Source organism: Neophocaena asiaeorientalis, unplaced genomic scaffold (genome assembly GCF_003031525.2).
Source record: "Neophocaena asiaeorientalis asiaeorientalis breed wild unplaced genomic scaffold, Neophocaena_asiaeorientalis_V1.1 scaffold203, whole genome shotgun sequence".
Taxonomy (NCBI): Eukaryota; Metazoa; Chordata; class Mammalia; order Artiodactyla; family Phocoenidae; genus Neophocaena; species Neophocaena asiaeorientalis.
Genome location: NW_020172776.1, coordinates 507859 through 526609, shown reverse-complemented (window position 1 = coordinate 526609; position 18751 = coordinate 507859). Strand labels below are relative to the sequence as shown.

General features: G+C 37.5%; 1 protein-coding gene across 3 annotated transcripts in view; it reads right to left on the bottom strand.

The window, feature by feature from the left end:
* LAMA4 (laminin subunit alpha 4) overlaps window positions 1–18751 on the bottom strand; it is a 150732-nt gene that overhangs the window by 3265 nt on the left and 128716 nt on the right. For all 3 annotated transcript variants that reach the window (XM_024740949.1, XM_024740950.1, XM_024740951.1), the window contains 10 exons: window positions 17203–17336; window positions 16124–16288; window positions 14110–14263; window positions 9031–9218; window positions 7553–7742; window positions 6656–6811; window positions 5109–5268; window positions 3017–3147; window positions 1873–1966; window positions 1283–1402 (listed from right to left, as the gene is read on the bottom strand). In XM_024740949.1, coding sequence (XP_024596717.1) covers window positions 1283–1402; window positions 1873–1966; window positions 3017–3147; window positions 5109–5268; window positions 6656–6811; window positions 7553–7742; window positions 9031–9218; window positions 14110–14263; window positions 16124–16288; window positions 17203–17336 — 1492 coding nt within the window. The remainder of the gene's footprint in view (window positions 1–1282; window positions 1403–1872; window positions 1967–3016; window positions 3148–5108; window positions 5269–6655; window positions 6812–7552; window positions 7743–9030; window positions 9219–14109; window positions 14264–16123; window positions 16289–17202; window positions 17337–18751) is intronic.

Sequence of the window (18751 nt, the reverse complement as noted above, 5' to 3'; positions counted from 1 at the left end):
ATGATCAGGACCTTGCATGCCAGGCTGACTTTGATCCTGTAGGCCCCTGGGAACCTGTGAAATATTTTAAACTACGTTGTGATTTCCCGGAAGAAAGCAATGTGCAGAAATGGAGGAACTGATAGGACACATCTTCCATACTGTACCTGCATGAAGTGCAATGTGGTTTCTGCCAGTATTTCTTTCAGAACCAAAGCCTGGAGCAGGAGGGGAGGATTGAGAAATGGAGATGGGAGTGGACAGCGGGAGTAAAGGAGAAGCAGCGTTGCTTTTTGAGGGTCTCAAATATTTCATCAGTGAGTTACTGTTATTGTCTATACTGGTATTTGAAAAATTCATATTACAAAGCAGAAGAGTGCTTTGTTGCTACTATTTTGTGAGTACGCAAGACTGGATGCTTAATCTTTCTCACTCTCTTAAAGCATTATTTGCCTTTACATGGGTCAGTCTAAAATAGTCTAGTTAGGATGTGAGGTACCATGTTAAGTTTTTCCTTAAAATCCCCACCAAATTCCAGATGTAAAAGCTTGATTTTTCCCTCTTGCTACCTTTATCATTCAATTTTTCCAAGTTGATGAAGTGTGTGAAACAATCACTTTCAACATAAGGCCATGGTCCCTGCTTCAGAGGTTTAAAGTAATTGTGGAGGGTCCGTAAGTGTCCTATCACCATCCTGGATTATACACCATTCTTGGCAGATGACAGCAGTGATGTCACTGATGATGTTTACAGAACTGCAGCTGGGAACCTCTCAGGGAATGTGACTACATAGGAACAACAGAACTTCTGGTCTGCAGCTGTTTTCACATTTCAAACTAGTCCTGGTCGGGAAGAACTGTGTATTCTCTCTTAGTGTGGAAGAGGAGCAACTATCCACAAACTTTTAGTGCTCCAAGGTTCTTCCTCAGATCCTAGAGCAGCAATAGTGTATGAGTTTTCTTTGTGTCAGAGATAAGATAGAGTGTGTTTTACTGTGTGTATGTGAGGAGGGTATGTAAAGTGAAGAGAAAAAAATTAAGCAGATGCAGCAGAGGGAGAGAAGTTATCTACTGGTTAGAATGCCGTGGTGTAGTTCTTATGTGTTACTTTGTTTTGATCCTTGGATAACGTTTCATAATTGTCAGTACACTTTTTCCTATGAAAGGATATTGTATATAAAATCCTTTGAGTTATTAGGTGAATTATGAAAATACATAGCTCAATTCTTAATAGTATAATAACATTTATGAGAACTTAGTGTCTTTTTGGATTTGGAAACTTGTCATTTTAAAATAACTCTTACCTGGAACACCTCCAACAAACACAGGCTCCCTTTGATCAACTGGTTTTGGATTCAGGGGTCCAACCACATGGTTCACTTCAGAGTCTACATCCAACTGAACCACATTTGAATCTCTAATAACTGAAATACAGAGAAAAGAGTGGTCATAAGTGACACTGAAGTGATTAATTTTCACATGAAAGGCAATAATTCATTACAGTAATGGCTTTTATTTATTCTGGAATAAACCATACACTTTCCTCTAATCACTGAAAACATCAATGTCTAAGCAAAAAATAACATTTTCCTTTGAAAGGGATAATAGTTAGGATACTCTTTCTGCTACTTCTTTGCTCCATAAGGTATGCATTATTTAAACAACTCCCGAAGACTATTCTGGCAGCATTAGTATTTTCAAATCACATGTGGATTCAATATACACATTTTAGTACAGTAACATTTGATTCTCTTCTCTTGGCCACTTTTAGACTGTCATCTATTACCTATTCTGTCATATAAGTTATAGTCTAAGTTCTGCCAAGCCATTATGCCACAGGTGGGTGTGTAGGCTCACTTTATTAAGGAAACCCAGGACACTCAGCTTTTCTCACCTGTAATTCTGTGCCATCTGCCATCACAGAGACTCTGCTTGGGTGTCACTAAGGTGAAAAAGTCTCTGATACCATTATTGACTTTCACTATGACCTGCAAAAGACAAGGCACATTGTGGAATTTAATTTCATTTCTCCTCATTGTGATAAAATGAAATTTCTTACATTTACCACAGGGAAGGAGAACTTTTAACATCCAGACATGATTAGCTTTGCAATTTGAACACAAGGGGTCACTCTTTAGTAGGCTACAGAAAGTTTAAACTGTTCCTCAGAGAGAGAACAAAAAAATGACACAGGAGAGAAGAGGGGGCAAGGAACAGTAAGATAACACAATAAATTCCTTTAATTTTAAAGATGAAATGTGTTATACAAGGCAGGCTAAGGTACTGATGAAGAGCATGGACTCTAAGAGCCAGACTGCCTGGGTTCCCACCCCAGCGCTCCCACTTATGTCACTCTGCACCATGTTTTCTCATTTGCAAAATAAGGGTGATAACTATAATACTTACTTCATGGAGCTGTTGGGGGGATTAAATGAGTTAAGCCATATAAAGCAACTGGAATGGTATCTGACACACAGTAAAGCACCATATAAGGATTTGTTTTATTATTATATGGTTTAATAGAATATACGGGAACTCAAATGAAAATCAGTTATATTAAGTTAGGGACATCATTGAAAATATGCTTCATATTTATTTGAGTACTCTCATGAATGTTCTTTAGTAATATTATTTAAGGATGAAAGTGGTGTTTATAACAGAATTTTTTGTTTTTAGTAGTTGAAAATATATGCATATAGATTATAGAGCGATGTTTTAGTACTTGTTGGTTTTGATAGTTGAACATGTTTGCTGCTTCCATTTGTTGTAAAAAATTTCTCTTCCGATTCTTTTGTTAAAACCTTTTAATTATTGATTTTTGCCACAATTTCGTGGCTCTTTGCTCTAATCAAATCAATTCCCAACGTATGAATCCGAATATTGCCTGCATTTTAATTTTATGTTATACCTTCCCTGTTGTTTGTTCTTTCCCCCAGTTAGGAAAGATTGATGAAATAATTCTGTGAAATAAACCTGCTTCAGATCCAGAATCCAAGATCAGAGGAGACAGACTGTTAAGACAATTTTTAACACATTACCTGCCCATTTTTCATGTGAACATTTAGGTACTCCCCATTGACACTGTGGCCGTGAACAAGGGTTCCAGAACTGCTTCTGGGACGGACTTCAAATGCAATCTCAAACTTCAATCCAATATTGAAAGACTCATCTATGGAGAGAAATACTATTAGTTCTCAAGAACAGCAACCTAAATTTTGTAACCATGGTTTGATTGCAGGTTTTTTACTTGTTTTTGAAAGTTTGATGCATTTTTCAATAGGTAAGCAGAAAGTGTTGTTTTCCATGTCCAACACACTATGGAAAGCTCCGTGGGGGTCTGAGATAACTAGCACACCACTCCTGCTCTGGGGCCTGGGGAGGAAACAGCTTGCTGAAAACACAGCATGGCTGTGTGAGCACAGGTGAGGAGAAATTGATTCCAACTAGCAGGACCATTTAATATCTCAAAAGTGAGAAGGAGGAAAGAGCAAACTGGGAAGAGTGAGTCGTCTGAACACAAGTACAGAGGCTGGAACATTTGGAGAGCACTGTGAATGCCAGTGTGGCTGGACTGTCCCCTGTAAGGGTAGACGGAGGCAAGGTGAATGGGGAAGGCTGGTGGGAGCCACACTGGGAAGGGCTCTAGTGCTCCAGTATGGAAGGCAGACTTGACTTAGCAGTCATTGAGCAAGGGAGCTGACTTGATCAGATCTGTATTTAAAATAATTCTTAAAAAAGTAACTGGTGCCAGTGCTGCAGAGCATTTGGGAGGAAAAACAAAGTGAGAGCAGCAAAAGCAGTTAGGAGCTGTTATTGCAGTGATGCAAGAAAACGAATTCTTCTTAAGACTAGCCGTGTTCACTCCAAGAGACTCATTGCAAACCTGGGCATCTTAATAATGTTCACTTGACGTGTCTCCTCATAGATAACTTTTTAATTTTTCCTGATATTAATTAATGTTTATTGAGAAAATAAATTGTGCAGGTTGCTATGCTTTTCAGGCTGTCCAAGTCTTTGAGTTCTTATCACCGAAATTCAATGAAGGGTTGAGAAATGTGCCTGTAGGTGTTTTAGTAGGGATAAAGGATGAGAAAGGAAAGTGAAACCATGAGCTAGACAAAGAGAGGATATATTACCTGTGGTTATTCCATTGGATATGCGGGTGGTTTAAGAAGGAATACTTGGCTGCACTGTAATGTCTTTATTCAGACGATGTTGAGGGCAGGGAACATGTGGTTTTATACCCTTCTCCTATCTTCTTTCCCAGCATCTGTCCTGGTACCTTCCTCACACCTAATGGTTGCTCTATAGAATGTTGGTGGAATGGATTGGATGGTGATTGTGTGCAGTCTGTTTAGGATTTTATTTATTTATTTTTTGGAATTATTGATGCTTTTATTATTTTTTTAAGTCTTTATTGAATTTGTTACAATATTGCTTCTGTTTTATGTTTTGGTTTTTTGGCCACGAGACATGTGGGATCTTAGCTCCCTGATCAGGGATTGAACCCACACCCCCTGCATTGGAAGGCAAAGTCTTAACCGCTGGACCGCCAGGGAAGTCCCAGGATTTTATTTATTTATTTTTAGAACTATTATGTTCCATCACCTGGCATAGGGACTGTCATACCAGAGGCACACAATAAAAACTTTGTTGAATGAGTGAGAGAGTAAGAGTTGAGGAGAATAAAAATCCAGAAATAAAATGTTTTTGGGATAGTGTTGTCTGCTAGAGTTGCTGGCAAGGGGAAGAAGTGGACCTTTCCTTAGTAGGAACAATGGGTGATGCTTAGAGGGAGCAGAGAAAGACCTAGAGACTGAGGTGGCCAAGAGCCAACACAGGTTAGACCATGGTACAGCATAGGAAATTCTAAAGGGGCCAAGATGGTCTACCTCCAGAGGTTTGGCAGCTGTGGAGAAGCACTGGCTGGGGAAAGCAAACAGGGATGGGCACGGTCCATGTGTCTAGTTTGGAGGGTAGGAGAGGAGAAAGGTGGTCCTTATGGAAAGAGGCCATTTTCTAGGGCTGAGTTAGATTTTCTGGTTTTTATCTTTGGGCCCAATATCCCTGTTAGCCACCTCTAGGAATGAAGTATTTCATGATTCACGTTTTAACATAAGTCATTGTTACCTAGAACCACGTATCCTCCTTCTGTTGAAAAGTATGTTCCTGTTTCCATTGGGCCTTCAAAACAAGGAGTCACGCTAAATGTCTGAGAAGCAGAGGTTATGGAGGCCCCATTGAGCTGGAGATTGCTGAGGCAGCCACTGAAGCTGTAGACTGAGTTTATCTGAGAGAAGAAGACATTTCTTAAAATCCATTTTCTCAACACTCACAGATGTACCCAAGGGAAACAAAATGAAGGGATTTGAGTCCAGAGAGAAACCAAGTAATTTCTTGCCTTATTTATCTTAGCTGTCTGATCAGTGGTCTTCCAGGTTGTTGCTTTATAACTAGCTCTTTGAAGCTGGAATTTTGTATTTGATAATGACAGCCTACCGTAATTAAGGTAACGAAAATTTTTACGTTTTTCAAGACAAGGTAAATTGTAGCTGTGGTTTTCAAATTGAACATTAGAAATACCCTCGTTTGTTTCTCTTCAAGAACAGCTGTGCCCTAGATCACCTAATGCTGATGAGGGCTAGCAAAGTTCTTAACCGTTAAATCTACCATGGCTAAATAAACAGCAGAAAGCTTGCTTCACTGTCTTCATTGTTTTGTGGTTGAGCATTTATCATTACTACAGAACATGGAACACGGGCCACTTGAGATAACTGATTTCACACTGCTTTGGAAATCTTTCTTTTAAAGAAGTTATCATGGAATTGTGGGTACTTACCTAAAATCTAATTAAACATGAACATTTTCCCCCTTTTTTGCTTTATCCACATATATTAACAGATCTTAGAAGTATATTAATTCTTTGTGTTAAAGTCAAATCTATATTTATGTTAAAAAAACTTAGTCCTTCGATGCATTCCTTTATTGCTAGATAATTTTTAAAGGTCCAATATTTTAAACTTTTAAATTACAAAAATAATGTTGTTGTTGTTTTCTACTATATCCTCATGTCTCCCCAGGGGTAACCACATTTCCTTGCACATTTACAAATTGTGTGTATGTGTGTGTGTATAAGAAACGAAAATGAGATCATAGTTTACATAAGGGCCTGAAAGGCTTTTTTCATCCAATAATATATTGATATAATGGAATGACTTGCTTTCTTTTTTGGTTTTTCTTTTTTTTTTCGGCTGTGCCACATGGCTTGCAGGATCTTAGCTCCCCAACCAGGGATTGAACCCAGGCCATGGCAGTGAAAGCACTGAGTCCTAACCACTGGACCGCCAGGGAATTCTTTCTTGGGTATTTTTTTAAGATTAAAAGTATGGTTACTTGCTGAACAAATAAGCATCTCCTTGAGACATAAATTTTCATGATAGTTTGTATCTCTGAGACATTTTTCATCTCACCTCTACCCTAGAATCAAAAGATCACTCTGGGCTTTGTAATGTCACAGGGTGGACAGACAACCTCAGGACAATACCCACTTATGTACCCCATCTCCAGCCAAACTACAGCTTTACTTTTGCCAGTTTCCTAATCGTAAAATGATGGCCAGAGTAAATGATCTTCCAGCTCTAAAGGTCGATGGCTCTACCTGGTCACGTCTGGCTTACCTGGACATTTTTCACAGCCTTTCCAGGAGCCACACCTCCCAGATAAATAGGACCCTTGATTTTCCAGGTAGCTCCAGTAGGGGGAAGACTTTCTTCTAAGACTCGAAGACCATCAATTATCAGTCGGCCGCTGCTCTTTTCCCGAATAAATATCACCTGGATGGAGAGATGGACAATAGAGAAGGCTGTGTTGCCTCTCCTCCCAACTTTGCTACTGCAATGCCACAGAAGTTCTTTAAAAAAGTGGTCCTTTCTCTGAAGGTTAGGAGTCTCTTCCTTTAATGCTTGATTTAAAGTTATAGGCTTAATTTCCGAATACAGCTTATGTTTAGCAGAGTTCTCTGAGGCTCTGCCCAGCTGGCCAGCCCACGTGCTTTCTCTTGTAAATTTAATTGTAATTAATTGTAATGCAGCTGACACTGCTTACTCTTTCCAGTATATACACACTGAATTGCTTTGATATTTAGGTTATTCTACCTGTTGTATCCTGTTGTCCTAACAGATTTACTCTTCACTTTGTACCTTCCATAGCTTAGTCTACGAGACACTCAGCAATCATTGAAAATTTAGAACATTATAGGCAGTGGAAAAAAAACCAGTCGAGTGAAATATCCTTAAAAACCAAACTTCAGTTTATGTTGGCCATTGATCTTTTGTTTAAAATAACTGCACTAAAAAAAACTGATCTGTCAAAAATATTATACTCAGACTGTATTTCTTTTAAAATAATATGCTTCAAGATTTTTATAATGAGTTAATGCAGGCTTTGAAATTGAACATATAGCAACAGAATTTTTAAATGGATGTTTCTAGAAAAACCCTTGGTGGGTATTAGTGTCAGTCCATTTGACAGTGGTGGACATTGGCTGATAATAATATTCTCTGCCTTCAACTTACATCATGCCACAAACCATCATTGTATTTCTCTTGGCTTCTAATCTTCAGTTTCTTGTGGCCAACATTAAACATGAAAACCAAGCGGCCGTGGGCTAAGAAGAGAGCCATGAAGTCATTCTCTTCTTGATCCGAGACATAGAAAATCATCCCATGGGAGGAACGTGTTTTCAGACGAATGGAAAACTGGGATCTGGTAAATGAGAAGAAAAAGCTTACCACCTGTCAAAGGAGACTGAGGGTGATCTCTAACTTTCCAAGGCAACAGAGTGTAAGGAAGAATAAAGCCATTCGATCTAATCCCAAGCAACATTCTTCTAATTATTAGTATTATTAGAAGATTAGAATAGAATACTATTAAAGATTAAATTAGAATACTAACATTCTTAGTATTATTAGTGAGTATCAGGTAAGTACTGCTAGTTCAAAAATGTAAATCCTTCTCCATTTCCTCACACAACAGGGATACATCCCACATTTAAGAAAGTGTTGTTTCAGTAAAGGATAATCTCATGTCTTCCTTTTAAAGTATGGTTGCAATTAGTTTAGTAAAAATCTTTATGTTAAAGAAGCTTCATGTGGACAAAATAGTAGTAATTAATATGCATATATAATTTTGCATAGAAACAATATGATTTGTGTACTGTCTAAAATACAGATTCAATTTTCTCCCTGTAAAAATTAATCGATGGATATCACATGCTAAAACCAGCTACCAGAATGTGTAGAAATTAAATAAAAATTTCAGAAATTTAGCTCTAGGCCATAGGTAAAGATACATTTATGAGGCTAATTTCCAGTCTGATTAACTCTAAATTTTTCCTGAAGAATACAAAATACTGATTCTGCCCATTAGGAAAACAGGAAATTAGAAGGCATTAGGAGTTTCTTATTGAATGCACTGCTTGTATGAATGTTTGAAAGAGCTATATAAGACCTATATAAGAATATTTGGGTGCTAACAGTTTACAAAGAAATCTTCAATAATACTGAATAACCTGGAGATTTGTGAAATACCAGGAAGAGTGATGAACTTTAGAGATAGCTTGAGGGCCAACAGAGATACAAGCGCATTTGTATTTTCAGTGTCTTTCCTTATTAACCTTCCAGCAGTTCAGATGCATTCCCATTTACAATCTGAAAGCAATTTGTATGGGGGAGGGAAGGTGATAGCAAGGTTAAATGATGAGTCATTTAAAATTTACCCCATCTTCCTTTCTTTGATTGTCTTTTCTTTTTGATAAAGTACAGCAAACTCCTAGGAGAATGCTGTTTTATGCACCTTACTTTTGGGAAGAAAGTCACAGAGAATGTTATTTGTTGGACAGTATGAATCATGTACTATTTAGTATTTGTTTTGATGATAAACGAATACGATTAATTTGGCACAGAAAAATTATAGGAAAAGGATGACATATGGCAAATAAGGATGCAGCCCAGCCATGGCATCCAGTTTCTGAAAGGATAGTATGTTACTTTACTTTTCACCAAAATCTCCTTTTAAGTGTTCAAACTCTTGGCGGCTGTTGGCTGTCCCTCCGTACTGATAGGCGTGCTCTATTGCTCTAGGGCTGTTGGAAAGGTGGCAGTGAGAGTCTCTTGGAACATTCCTCTCTAGGAATTTCGGGCCAACAGGATCCCATGAAGGAGCATCTTTGCTTTTCTCTCCCTATAAGAATAGGCAACGAATCATTTAAGGGACAAAACTGACATACTAGTAGCAAAAATTCATTTTTGATTTTCTTATCATTAATAATGATGATAAATAATTCAAGGGTATATTATCTGTGCATTTTCCACTCATAAAATACTAGGCCTCTCTCTCCCTTCCTCTACCACCATAAGCAAATGCCAGCAGTGGCTGCAGCAGTAACAACAACAAACAACAACAGAGTATGTTAACAAATCCAAAATTCTAGTCTGTGATAGTGAAGCTATAGAGACAAGTGCTCTGTGATGTAAATTAAATGCACATCTTAATCAATAATGAAAAATGAAAAAGCTGGCAATAAAATAACCCTGAGACAAATCAATAAAATCCTCATATCATATGCAACAATATCACTTGAATACACATATTATTATTTACACATCCTGTATAAAAAGTTAACAACTTAGTAACATCTTCAAAATATTTAAGAATATTTTTGGTGATATGTAGCAAACCTATGTGACAGGATATAAAACAATTTTTAAAACGACCTTGTGCTCTTAAAATTGCACTACTGATTTTAAAATTTAGAATTGTGAAACTATAGACTACTATTTAATGGTCATTTAGTCAATTTCTGAAGCAAAAGTACATGCAAGTAAATCTGAGCATTCATCTACTTATTTATTCAAGCAAATGTTTATTGAGTACCTAGTAGGTAGGAGTGAAGGGGAAAGAAATCAACGTTTCTGCGTGCCTTCCATGGGCAGTGTGTGGTGGGGAATAGAAAGGTGAGTGAGACATGCTTCCTGTTTTTTAAGGACTGAAAATTGATTTGGAAGAATAGGCTTTTAAACAACAAATTGGAAGACAGGTTGTTGCTGGACAGAAAGGACCTTAGATGACTTGGTAAAGAATGGGGTCTTGTGTTTAGGTGATGAGGAGACACTCAGGTTTTAAAAGCAGGGAGTGGCCTGATCTGACCCACTTGGGAAGAAATCCTGCAACAAAGCAAGGGTGGAGAAAAAGGAAATGTTTGGCACTAGGGAGAATTGGAGAACACAGTAAGAGTCAGGATGAGACACAGGATTAGAGGAGAAAAGACAATTTCTGGTTCAGGCTGTTGAATGAATGCACACATTTAGTTTTCCTCCTCCCTAATTCCCACTGAAATGTCAGAAGAACTATACACATGAAAATAAATCCACAATAGTCCTGGAAGTCTATGAGGCTTTCTACTAGTCGAAAGCAGTGTGGAATTTCCAGAAGATAATAATACGGATTGGAATAGACTGACAATAAAATTCTTAATCTCATATGGGCAAAATATAAGACCTCCAAAAAAAATCAGTGTTCCAGGCAAATCCCAGAATTACCCTCAAAATACAGGTATGGTGGGCAGAGGGCAGATGAATGAATTAAAGGGCAGACCAGCTGTGCCAGTGCCCTGCTCTCAGGGCAGAGGCTCTTAAAGTTGGGTCCTGATACTGGAAACTCTCTCAGTGGTGGTTAGATTGGAGAAAGTGAAGTGGTGCTCAGAGACTCACCTGTCCTAAAGAAAAGCCCACCTGGTTCTACCATCCCTTCTTCCATTCCTCACATAGTTGTCAGGACTCAGAACCTGATTCACTGCTATAGAAGCAAGCCTTCTCTCTTGGATGGAGGAAGTACATCCAGTCACCAATGTGTTTTTGGTTGGCCCAGGCTCTCACCTATAAATAACGGCCATAGCTTCAAGCTACGGGTGGGCAGAACGGGCTGGAGTGGAGCTTCGGGGAGACTCTTTTCCTCTAATGTATCTTGGGAAATTTCCCCTGACTCCACACTGTATTCCAACCCCAGTGGAGTAACAAGCCTTATAATGGGAGATTGATCACCTTTGTCTCATTGAGGAACAAAGCTGGAAATGGTGTGCACGTGGCATGGAGGGTGCGGGTGAGAGATTGGTGGGGGTCGGGGACTTTCCCCAACTCTGGCCATTCTTCATTCTCTCCATTCCAGTGGAGAGGATCTCACTTTTCCTCAACCAGTGTATCCACTTAGCTGTGAGAGGAAAGTGACAGTAACTTAGACAACAGGGGCTCAGCAAAGCAGGGCTTGTTGGATCACGAGTCTCAATTGACCAGCCTTGCCTTTCTCTGCTTCACTGTGGGACTACATGGACTAGGACCTGTCTTCTGTCTGCTGCAAAAATTAATAAAATTTATATATGGCAACCAAATACCCTAAATCCTCTGTGGATATATGCTCTGAATAACAATAAAAAAAGAAAAGTTATAATTTAATCAATTGCTTTGCTACCATATAACACAGAGACTCAGTTTACTATCCCAAAATGGGTACGTGTGTGTGGATTCCCACTAAACCCCACTAGACTTGACTTTACCAGTGTAATTTCTTTCTCTGAAGGTCTATTAGTTGCAATCCAACTGGTGGTACCAATTTCAATTTAGCAAGATTCTTTTGTTTCAGATTATAGCCAAACTGGTTGAGCTACTTAAGACAAAGAGGGAAATGTGTTATAAGGATATAGGAGTATCTTCCGCAATCCAAGAAAAGAAAGTGTAGTGGGGGTCCTACCACAGGCAAGAATCAGGAATTGGAAAGCTAGGAAGAATTAAGGCACTCCTTATCTGGATGTTTCTGGTATCTCAGCATTGTTTTTCTCAGTGTTTGCTTTCATTCTCCTTTTCTCTGCAGGACAGCTTTCTGCCTTTTTCTATAAAGGGTATATTATTTGTGCATTTTCCATTTATGAACTATTAGGCCTCTCATAATAACCATAATAAATAAAGTCTATAATAAATTAAAATGTGATAGGTGCTATGGAAAAAAGAACAACTAGGAAAAGATAAAAGATCAGTAGTAGTGGTAGAAGGCAGGAGGTGGGCTGGGGTATAAAATAAGGGCTAAGATACATCAACATTGAAAAAACAAACAACCCAGTTAAAAAATAGGAAGAAGACCTGAATAGACACCTTTCCAAAGAGGAGATGCCAAAAGCCAACAGGCACATGAAAAGATGCTTAACATCACTAATCATCAGGGAAATGCAAATCAAAACCACAGTGAGATACCACCTAACACCTGTCAGAATCGCTATCATCAAAAAGAACACAAATTGGTGAGGATGTGGAGAAAAAGGAACCCTCTTACACTGTTGGTGGGGATGTAAATTGGTGCAGCTACTGTGAAAAATAGTATGGAGGTACCTCAAAAAACTAAAAATAGAACTACCATATGACCCAGCAATTCCACTACTGGACATATATCTGAAAAAACAAAAACTCTGATTTGACAAGATACACGCACCCCAATGTTCACAGCAGCATTGTTTACAATTGCCAAGATATGGAAGCAACCTAAATGGCCATCAACAGATGAACAGATAAAAAGATGTGGTATATATATACACAATGGAATACTAATCAGCCATAAAAAAGAACAAAATGTTGCCATTTGCAGCAACATGGATGGACTTGGAGGCATTATGCGAAGTGAAATAAGTCAGAGAAAGACAAATACTGTATGATGTCACATATGTGGAATCTAAAAAATACAACAAACTAGTGAATATAACAAAAAAAGAAGCAGACTCAGAGAGAACAAACTAGTGGTTACCAGTAGGGGGAGGAAAAGGCGGAGGGACAATATAGGGGTAGGGAAATAAGAGGTACAAACTATTAGGTATAAAATAGGCTACATGGATATATTATACAACATGGGGAATACAGCCAATATTTTATAACAACTATACATGGAGTATAACCTTTAAAAATTGTGAGTCACTATATTTATACCTGTAACATATTATACAGCAACTATACTTCAATTTTAAAAAAACAAATAAAATAAAATAGGGGTTAAGGTAGGGCTCACTGAGCAGATGACAGTTGGGCAGTCCTAGAAGGCGAAGGAGTTGTCCATGCAGATATTTGGGGGAAGAGTGGTCCAGGCAAGAGGAAAGCTCAAGTGAGGATCTTAGGCAGGAGTGAACATGGCCTGTTTTAGAAATAGCCAGGAGATCAATGGGAGGAGAAGAGTGAGTGCGGGAAAGAGGCCTGGAAAATATAGGGCCTCTTATGACATTGTAGGAACTTGAGCATTTACTCTGAGTGAAGTGGGGGGCCACTTTGAGCAGAGGAGTAACATGATAGCGCATGTTTAAAAGGATCTGGTTGTTGTGCTGAGAATATACTATTGGGCAACAAGGTAAAAGCAGGGAGTCTTCTTGGGAGGCTATTACAGTAATTCATATGGGAGATGATGATGGCTTGGACCAGGATGGGAGCACTGGTACTTGAGTGCATTGTTAACATCTGACCAGGAAGGAGTAGGGAGGGTTAGATTGAAAGAATGAGAAGGAATTAGACTTTCGCTTGTAATGAAGGCAAATAGTGTACATGCTAGGAGTAAATGAACGAGAAAGAATAGTCATCAGTGAACGCAATTTAGGACTCAAGAATTTGATGAAAGAGCTGCCCTAGTTGATAGCACAGGTCAACTGTGTGAGTGGTTAAAATGAAGGTCAAGAAAGGAGGGGAAAACAGGGTAAGATCAGAAACTAATAATTTCCATGACTGTGACAGAAACCAGAGATAGTTATGTGAAAGCAAATGATACTAGAGAATTAGCACAATAAATAATATATATTATAAAGTACAGAGTAATTTTAACCATTGTAATGAAAAGTAGTTGGAAGTATGAGTAAAAGCTTATTCAAACTGTTTTTCTGGGAACAAGAAAAGATACAACAAATCTGGTAAACTGCAATATCAGATACTACAAGAATCGTATCTTTCATATGTACACAGTTGCAAACGAGTAAATTCTATAAAGCATCAGTGTCTAGAATTGTGTGTGTGGAATACAAGGGCAATCAAGAAGTTGGCACGGCATTATCTTTTACCTTTTTATTCTGACTTGTTTCAGGCTTTGAGGATTTTTTTCCTTTTTTGTGAAGGAGAAACAATGGCGAAGACTCAATAGGACATTCATAAAGAGAAGTATGGACCTTTTCGGAATACCGCTGGAAATCTTCGACCTCCACATCTCTATCCAACCTGTGTTTGTAATAGAGGAAAGAAAAACCTTAAAAATGTTGTTTAGAATTACATGATGAAACTATGGCAGTCAAAGAACTTTAGCAATTAAAATGTGTGTGTGTGCACACGTACATGATGGGCCTTTATCCACCAACCACTACCTTAATGAGAACCCTTGAAATGATCATTTAACCAATTAACCAATAACTTTGTACCTGGCACCAGCACATTCTGACAGATGAACATGTTTTCCCTCACCATGCTCTGGATGATGGGGACCTCATCTGTGTTACTTAATCTGTATTAAATTCCTTCCTTGCATGTTTTTGTACTCAGGGGGCCCTCACTGTCTTTGTTTTTTTTTTTTTTTTGTCTTTGTTAAGTACAAAACAAAAATGGAGCGTACAGAATGGGAGAAGATATTTGCAAATAATATATCTGATAAAGGGTTAATATACAAAATACACAAAGAACTCATACAATTCAAGGTAAAAAAAAACAAACAACTTGATTAAAAAAGGGGGCAGAGGACCTAAGTAGACATTTCTCCAAAGACGACATACAGATGGCCAACAGACATGTGAAAAGATGCTCAACAACACTAATCACCGGGGAAATGCAAATCAAAACTATAAAGAGATACCACCTCACACCTGTCAGAATGCCTGTCATAAAAAAGACAAGATATAACAAGTGTTAGTGAGGATGTGCTAACCCTCAATATAAATTGGTGCAGCCACTATGCAAAGCAGTATGGAGGTTCCCCAAAACATTAAAAATAGAACTGCCATATGATCCAGCAATTCCATTGCTGGGTATTTACAGAAGAAAACAAAAACACTAATTTGAAAAGATATATGTACCCCTATGTTCATTGCAGCATTATTTACAATAGCCACAATATGGAAGCAACCTAAGTGTCTACTGATAGATGAATGGATAAAGATGTGGTATATATATGTATATGGAATATTATTCAGCCACAAAAAATGAAATCTTGCCATGTGTGACATGGATGGATCTAGAGGGTATTATGTTAAGTGAAATAAGTCAGATGGAGAAAGACAGATACTACATGACTTCACTTATATGTGGAATCTAAAAAACAAAACAGACAACAAAACAGAAACAGAGCCATAGATACAGACAGCAAATGGGTGGCTGCCAAAGGGGAGGTGGGGGTGCAAAACCAGTGAAGAGGGTTAAGAGGTACAAGCCCCTCTTACAACATAAATAAGCCCCTGGCGTGTAACAAACAGCAAAAGGGATACAGTCGATAATACTGTAATAACGGTATGGGGACAGATGGTTAGCAGACTTATCTTGGTGAGCATTTCATAACATATGCAAATGTCAAATCACTATGTAGTACACCTGAAATTAACATAATACTGTATGTCAACTAAATTTCAATAAAAGAAAAATGATGACAAAAATGAAGTCATGCATTAAATTAAAAAAGACTTTCTGAGACCTTTAAGGATGATTTGGGTATGTTGCTCTGTACTATACCATTGATAATAAGTACAGAAATAATCGCATTTAATATTTATAGTTTGCTGTACGCCAGGTGCTTTATGCACATTATCTCATTTAATCCTCATAACAAGTCTACCAGGCAGGCCCTGTTATTATCTGCAATTTGCAGGTGAAGAAATGAAGGCTTACTTAGCCAATGTCATACAGAAATTAAAAGGCAAAACACCTACACACAAACCCAAGTGTGTCAGTTTCTCAAGCACATGCAAGCTTTTAATTACTACCCTCTAATGCCTCTGATATTTCATAGTTCTAAGTTTTAACACCATAAATATTTTCATTATCAACTTAATCTTCTTTATCAATCATGCAGATTTATGAATAATAAAAATATTATACCTGGTAAAGTAGGCATTGCTTATACAGCCAGTGAAATTAGCATACTGGGGACTGATGGGTGAGCCACCGAAGTAGAACTTCTTTTCATCTGCTTGTGTCTGTTCCACTTTTCCTTTGGTAGGGTTCTTACTCCCAAGTCTGCTTTTATCTACTATCAATTCATACCTGTAAGGAAAAAGCTTCTTTAAGCACTACACAGCTAACATTTTACCTCGAGTTCCATTCTAGGTTGCAGGTTTTCTCATGGAATTGAAATGGAACATCTGGTTAATGACAAGATAAAAAGTTGCCAAACTCTTCGTGAGACTCAGGATAAAACGGCTGACTATGTCTATATGCAGAAAAGACTCTCCAAACTATGACTAGAATTTAAACCCATAGAAGCAAGTTCGGATGACTAGTCATCGGCAACTTTTTATTTTTTTCTTTGGTGTGGAAAAATCAGAACATAAATCATGGTGATCATTTAATCACACTTGTGGGAAACTATTTTCATTGTAAAGCACACTGATAGTGATTGGAAATGGTGTCTTGAAAAGACCTATTAATGTTTTTTATAATGGGAGGGCTCCATAGAAGTGGACATAGAATAGCAGCAGTCTACAACGGAAATTCCTTTCTTTTTCCAGAAAGACTTTCTTTTTATGAAAAAGAAACTCAGTATTACATATTTTAAAGATAAAGTTATTAGACTTTTTAAAATGTGGCTGTAAATGCAACATTCTCAATTGTTTAATTAAAACCTAATGAAACCAATTATTTGCTGAGCTCCTTCTATGTGCAAAACACTGCACTCCATTTAGTAAGTGCTATGTGCAGGTACTTCTCTCAAGATTATAGCTTATGGTTTCACTGGGAAAAAAACTTTACATACCTGTTAGTTAATTTTATAGCGACTTATTTGGCATGTCTTAAAAATTAATATCAATTTTTAAAAAGAAGGTAAGTTGTTCCTTCTATCATTTTTTAAACACTATAAAAGTAATAATATAGCCTATTATTCACAGTGGTCACTGGACAGAATCATGCCCTACAGATAAAGCCATCTGGTAGAAAGAAAATAAAGTGAGGAGCTGTACCTTGCAGGGGAGACAGAGGTAATGATGAAGTGGGGCAGCCCGTCATTATACTGCTTATCTGCCGACTGCACCTTGATTCCCTTTACATCCATGATCACAGTGCCATTATCCAATGAAATGGAGAACACGTCTGACTGAAATGCAAGCACAGGTTTTTTAACTAGGGAGGCCAGGTATCCAAAAGATGGACACGTCTTCAACACTTACTTAATGGGATTGCTTAAAGGAACACCCATCGTGTGGGAAATTTGCTTGAAAAATAATTTCTATGAACAACAACAACAAAATACTCTATTGCTTGTATTGGTGTCACCTATAAAATCAGATACATTTCAATGGAAAGAGGAATTTCCTGTATTTTGAACTGAAGATTTCAGGTGATTTTGTCATGCTAAGTAGTTGTCATCCCGGCATCAGTTACTTTCTTAACTCAGGCATTTCTATTCTGTCATCAGTCTCACTTTTGAAAAGGCAATATTTGAATTTCCTTGGGGATGTAGCTAGATGACCAGGCATAGGTTAATTTGCTAATGTGGCTTTTAAAAATGTTTCACTTTTCATCTACAGAGAAAGAAAAATTTTAAAATAGCAGAAGTTAACATCTTTTTCTGAATTTGCTTATTGCTTGTCTTAAAATATTGGCAAAATGATAATCTTCCTTCTCTTCCCTATGTGGGCATCAACCTCTACAGTTAGCCCTCAACTTTTGTGGACAAAAGGTATTATTTAACTAACCATGGTAATCTGAGGCAGGTTTGGTGGCAGAGGTCCTACAAAGTGTTTTGGGTAAATTCTCACAGATGCTACTGATTTAAATTGGATATAAATGTGACAGATACAAGGTAATAAGAATGAAAAGTAAAAGCTGCTTTTATAAATCATATTATGACCTGGTCCATCAGTGTATATATTGGTGATGACCTTTTCAGAGATAAATCAGTTAGAACTTAAGGTCACCAAACTTTTACAAACCTTATTTTATTCTCAACACAGCATATCTTTATAAGCTAAGCTACAGTGTTCTATACCAAATTCAAGAACTATTTCACAAACTGAATCACACATGAGTTTGTATATATACACAGAGGTTCTTAACATTTTTTGTGCTATGCACTCTTTTGGCAGTTTGGTGATACATATGGACCCCTTCATAAAATATTTTAAAATCACTGAACAAAATATATAGGAATACAAAGGAAACCAATTACATTGAAATACAGTTTCAAAATATTGAAACAATAAATATGTGATATAGTTATATATGTACTTCTACATTAAGGCACTAAATAATAAAATCTATTAGCAGATCTAATAACTACTGCAATTTAGAAGTAGCAATGAGCAAAAATATTTTGAGATACCTGTGACTACTATAATGTGCAATGAAAAATACCTGTGATTTCTATTAATGACAAAGTGACAGGTACTGCTAATATTACTGTGGTTTGTTGCCAACATTCACAATTGAAGAAAATGCTAAATTGTAGTTAGAGAAAATAAAGTTGTAATTTTTTCTCACCTAGTTCACAGACCCACTGAATTCTTTCCA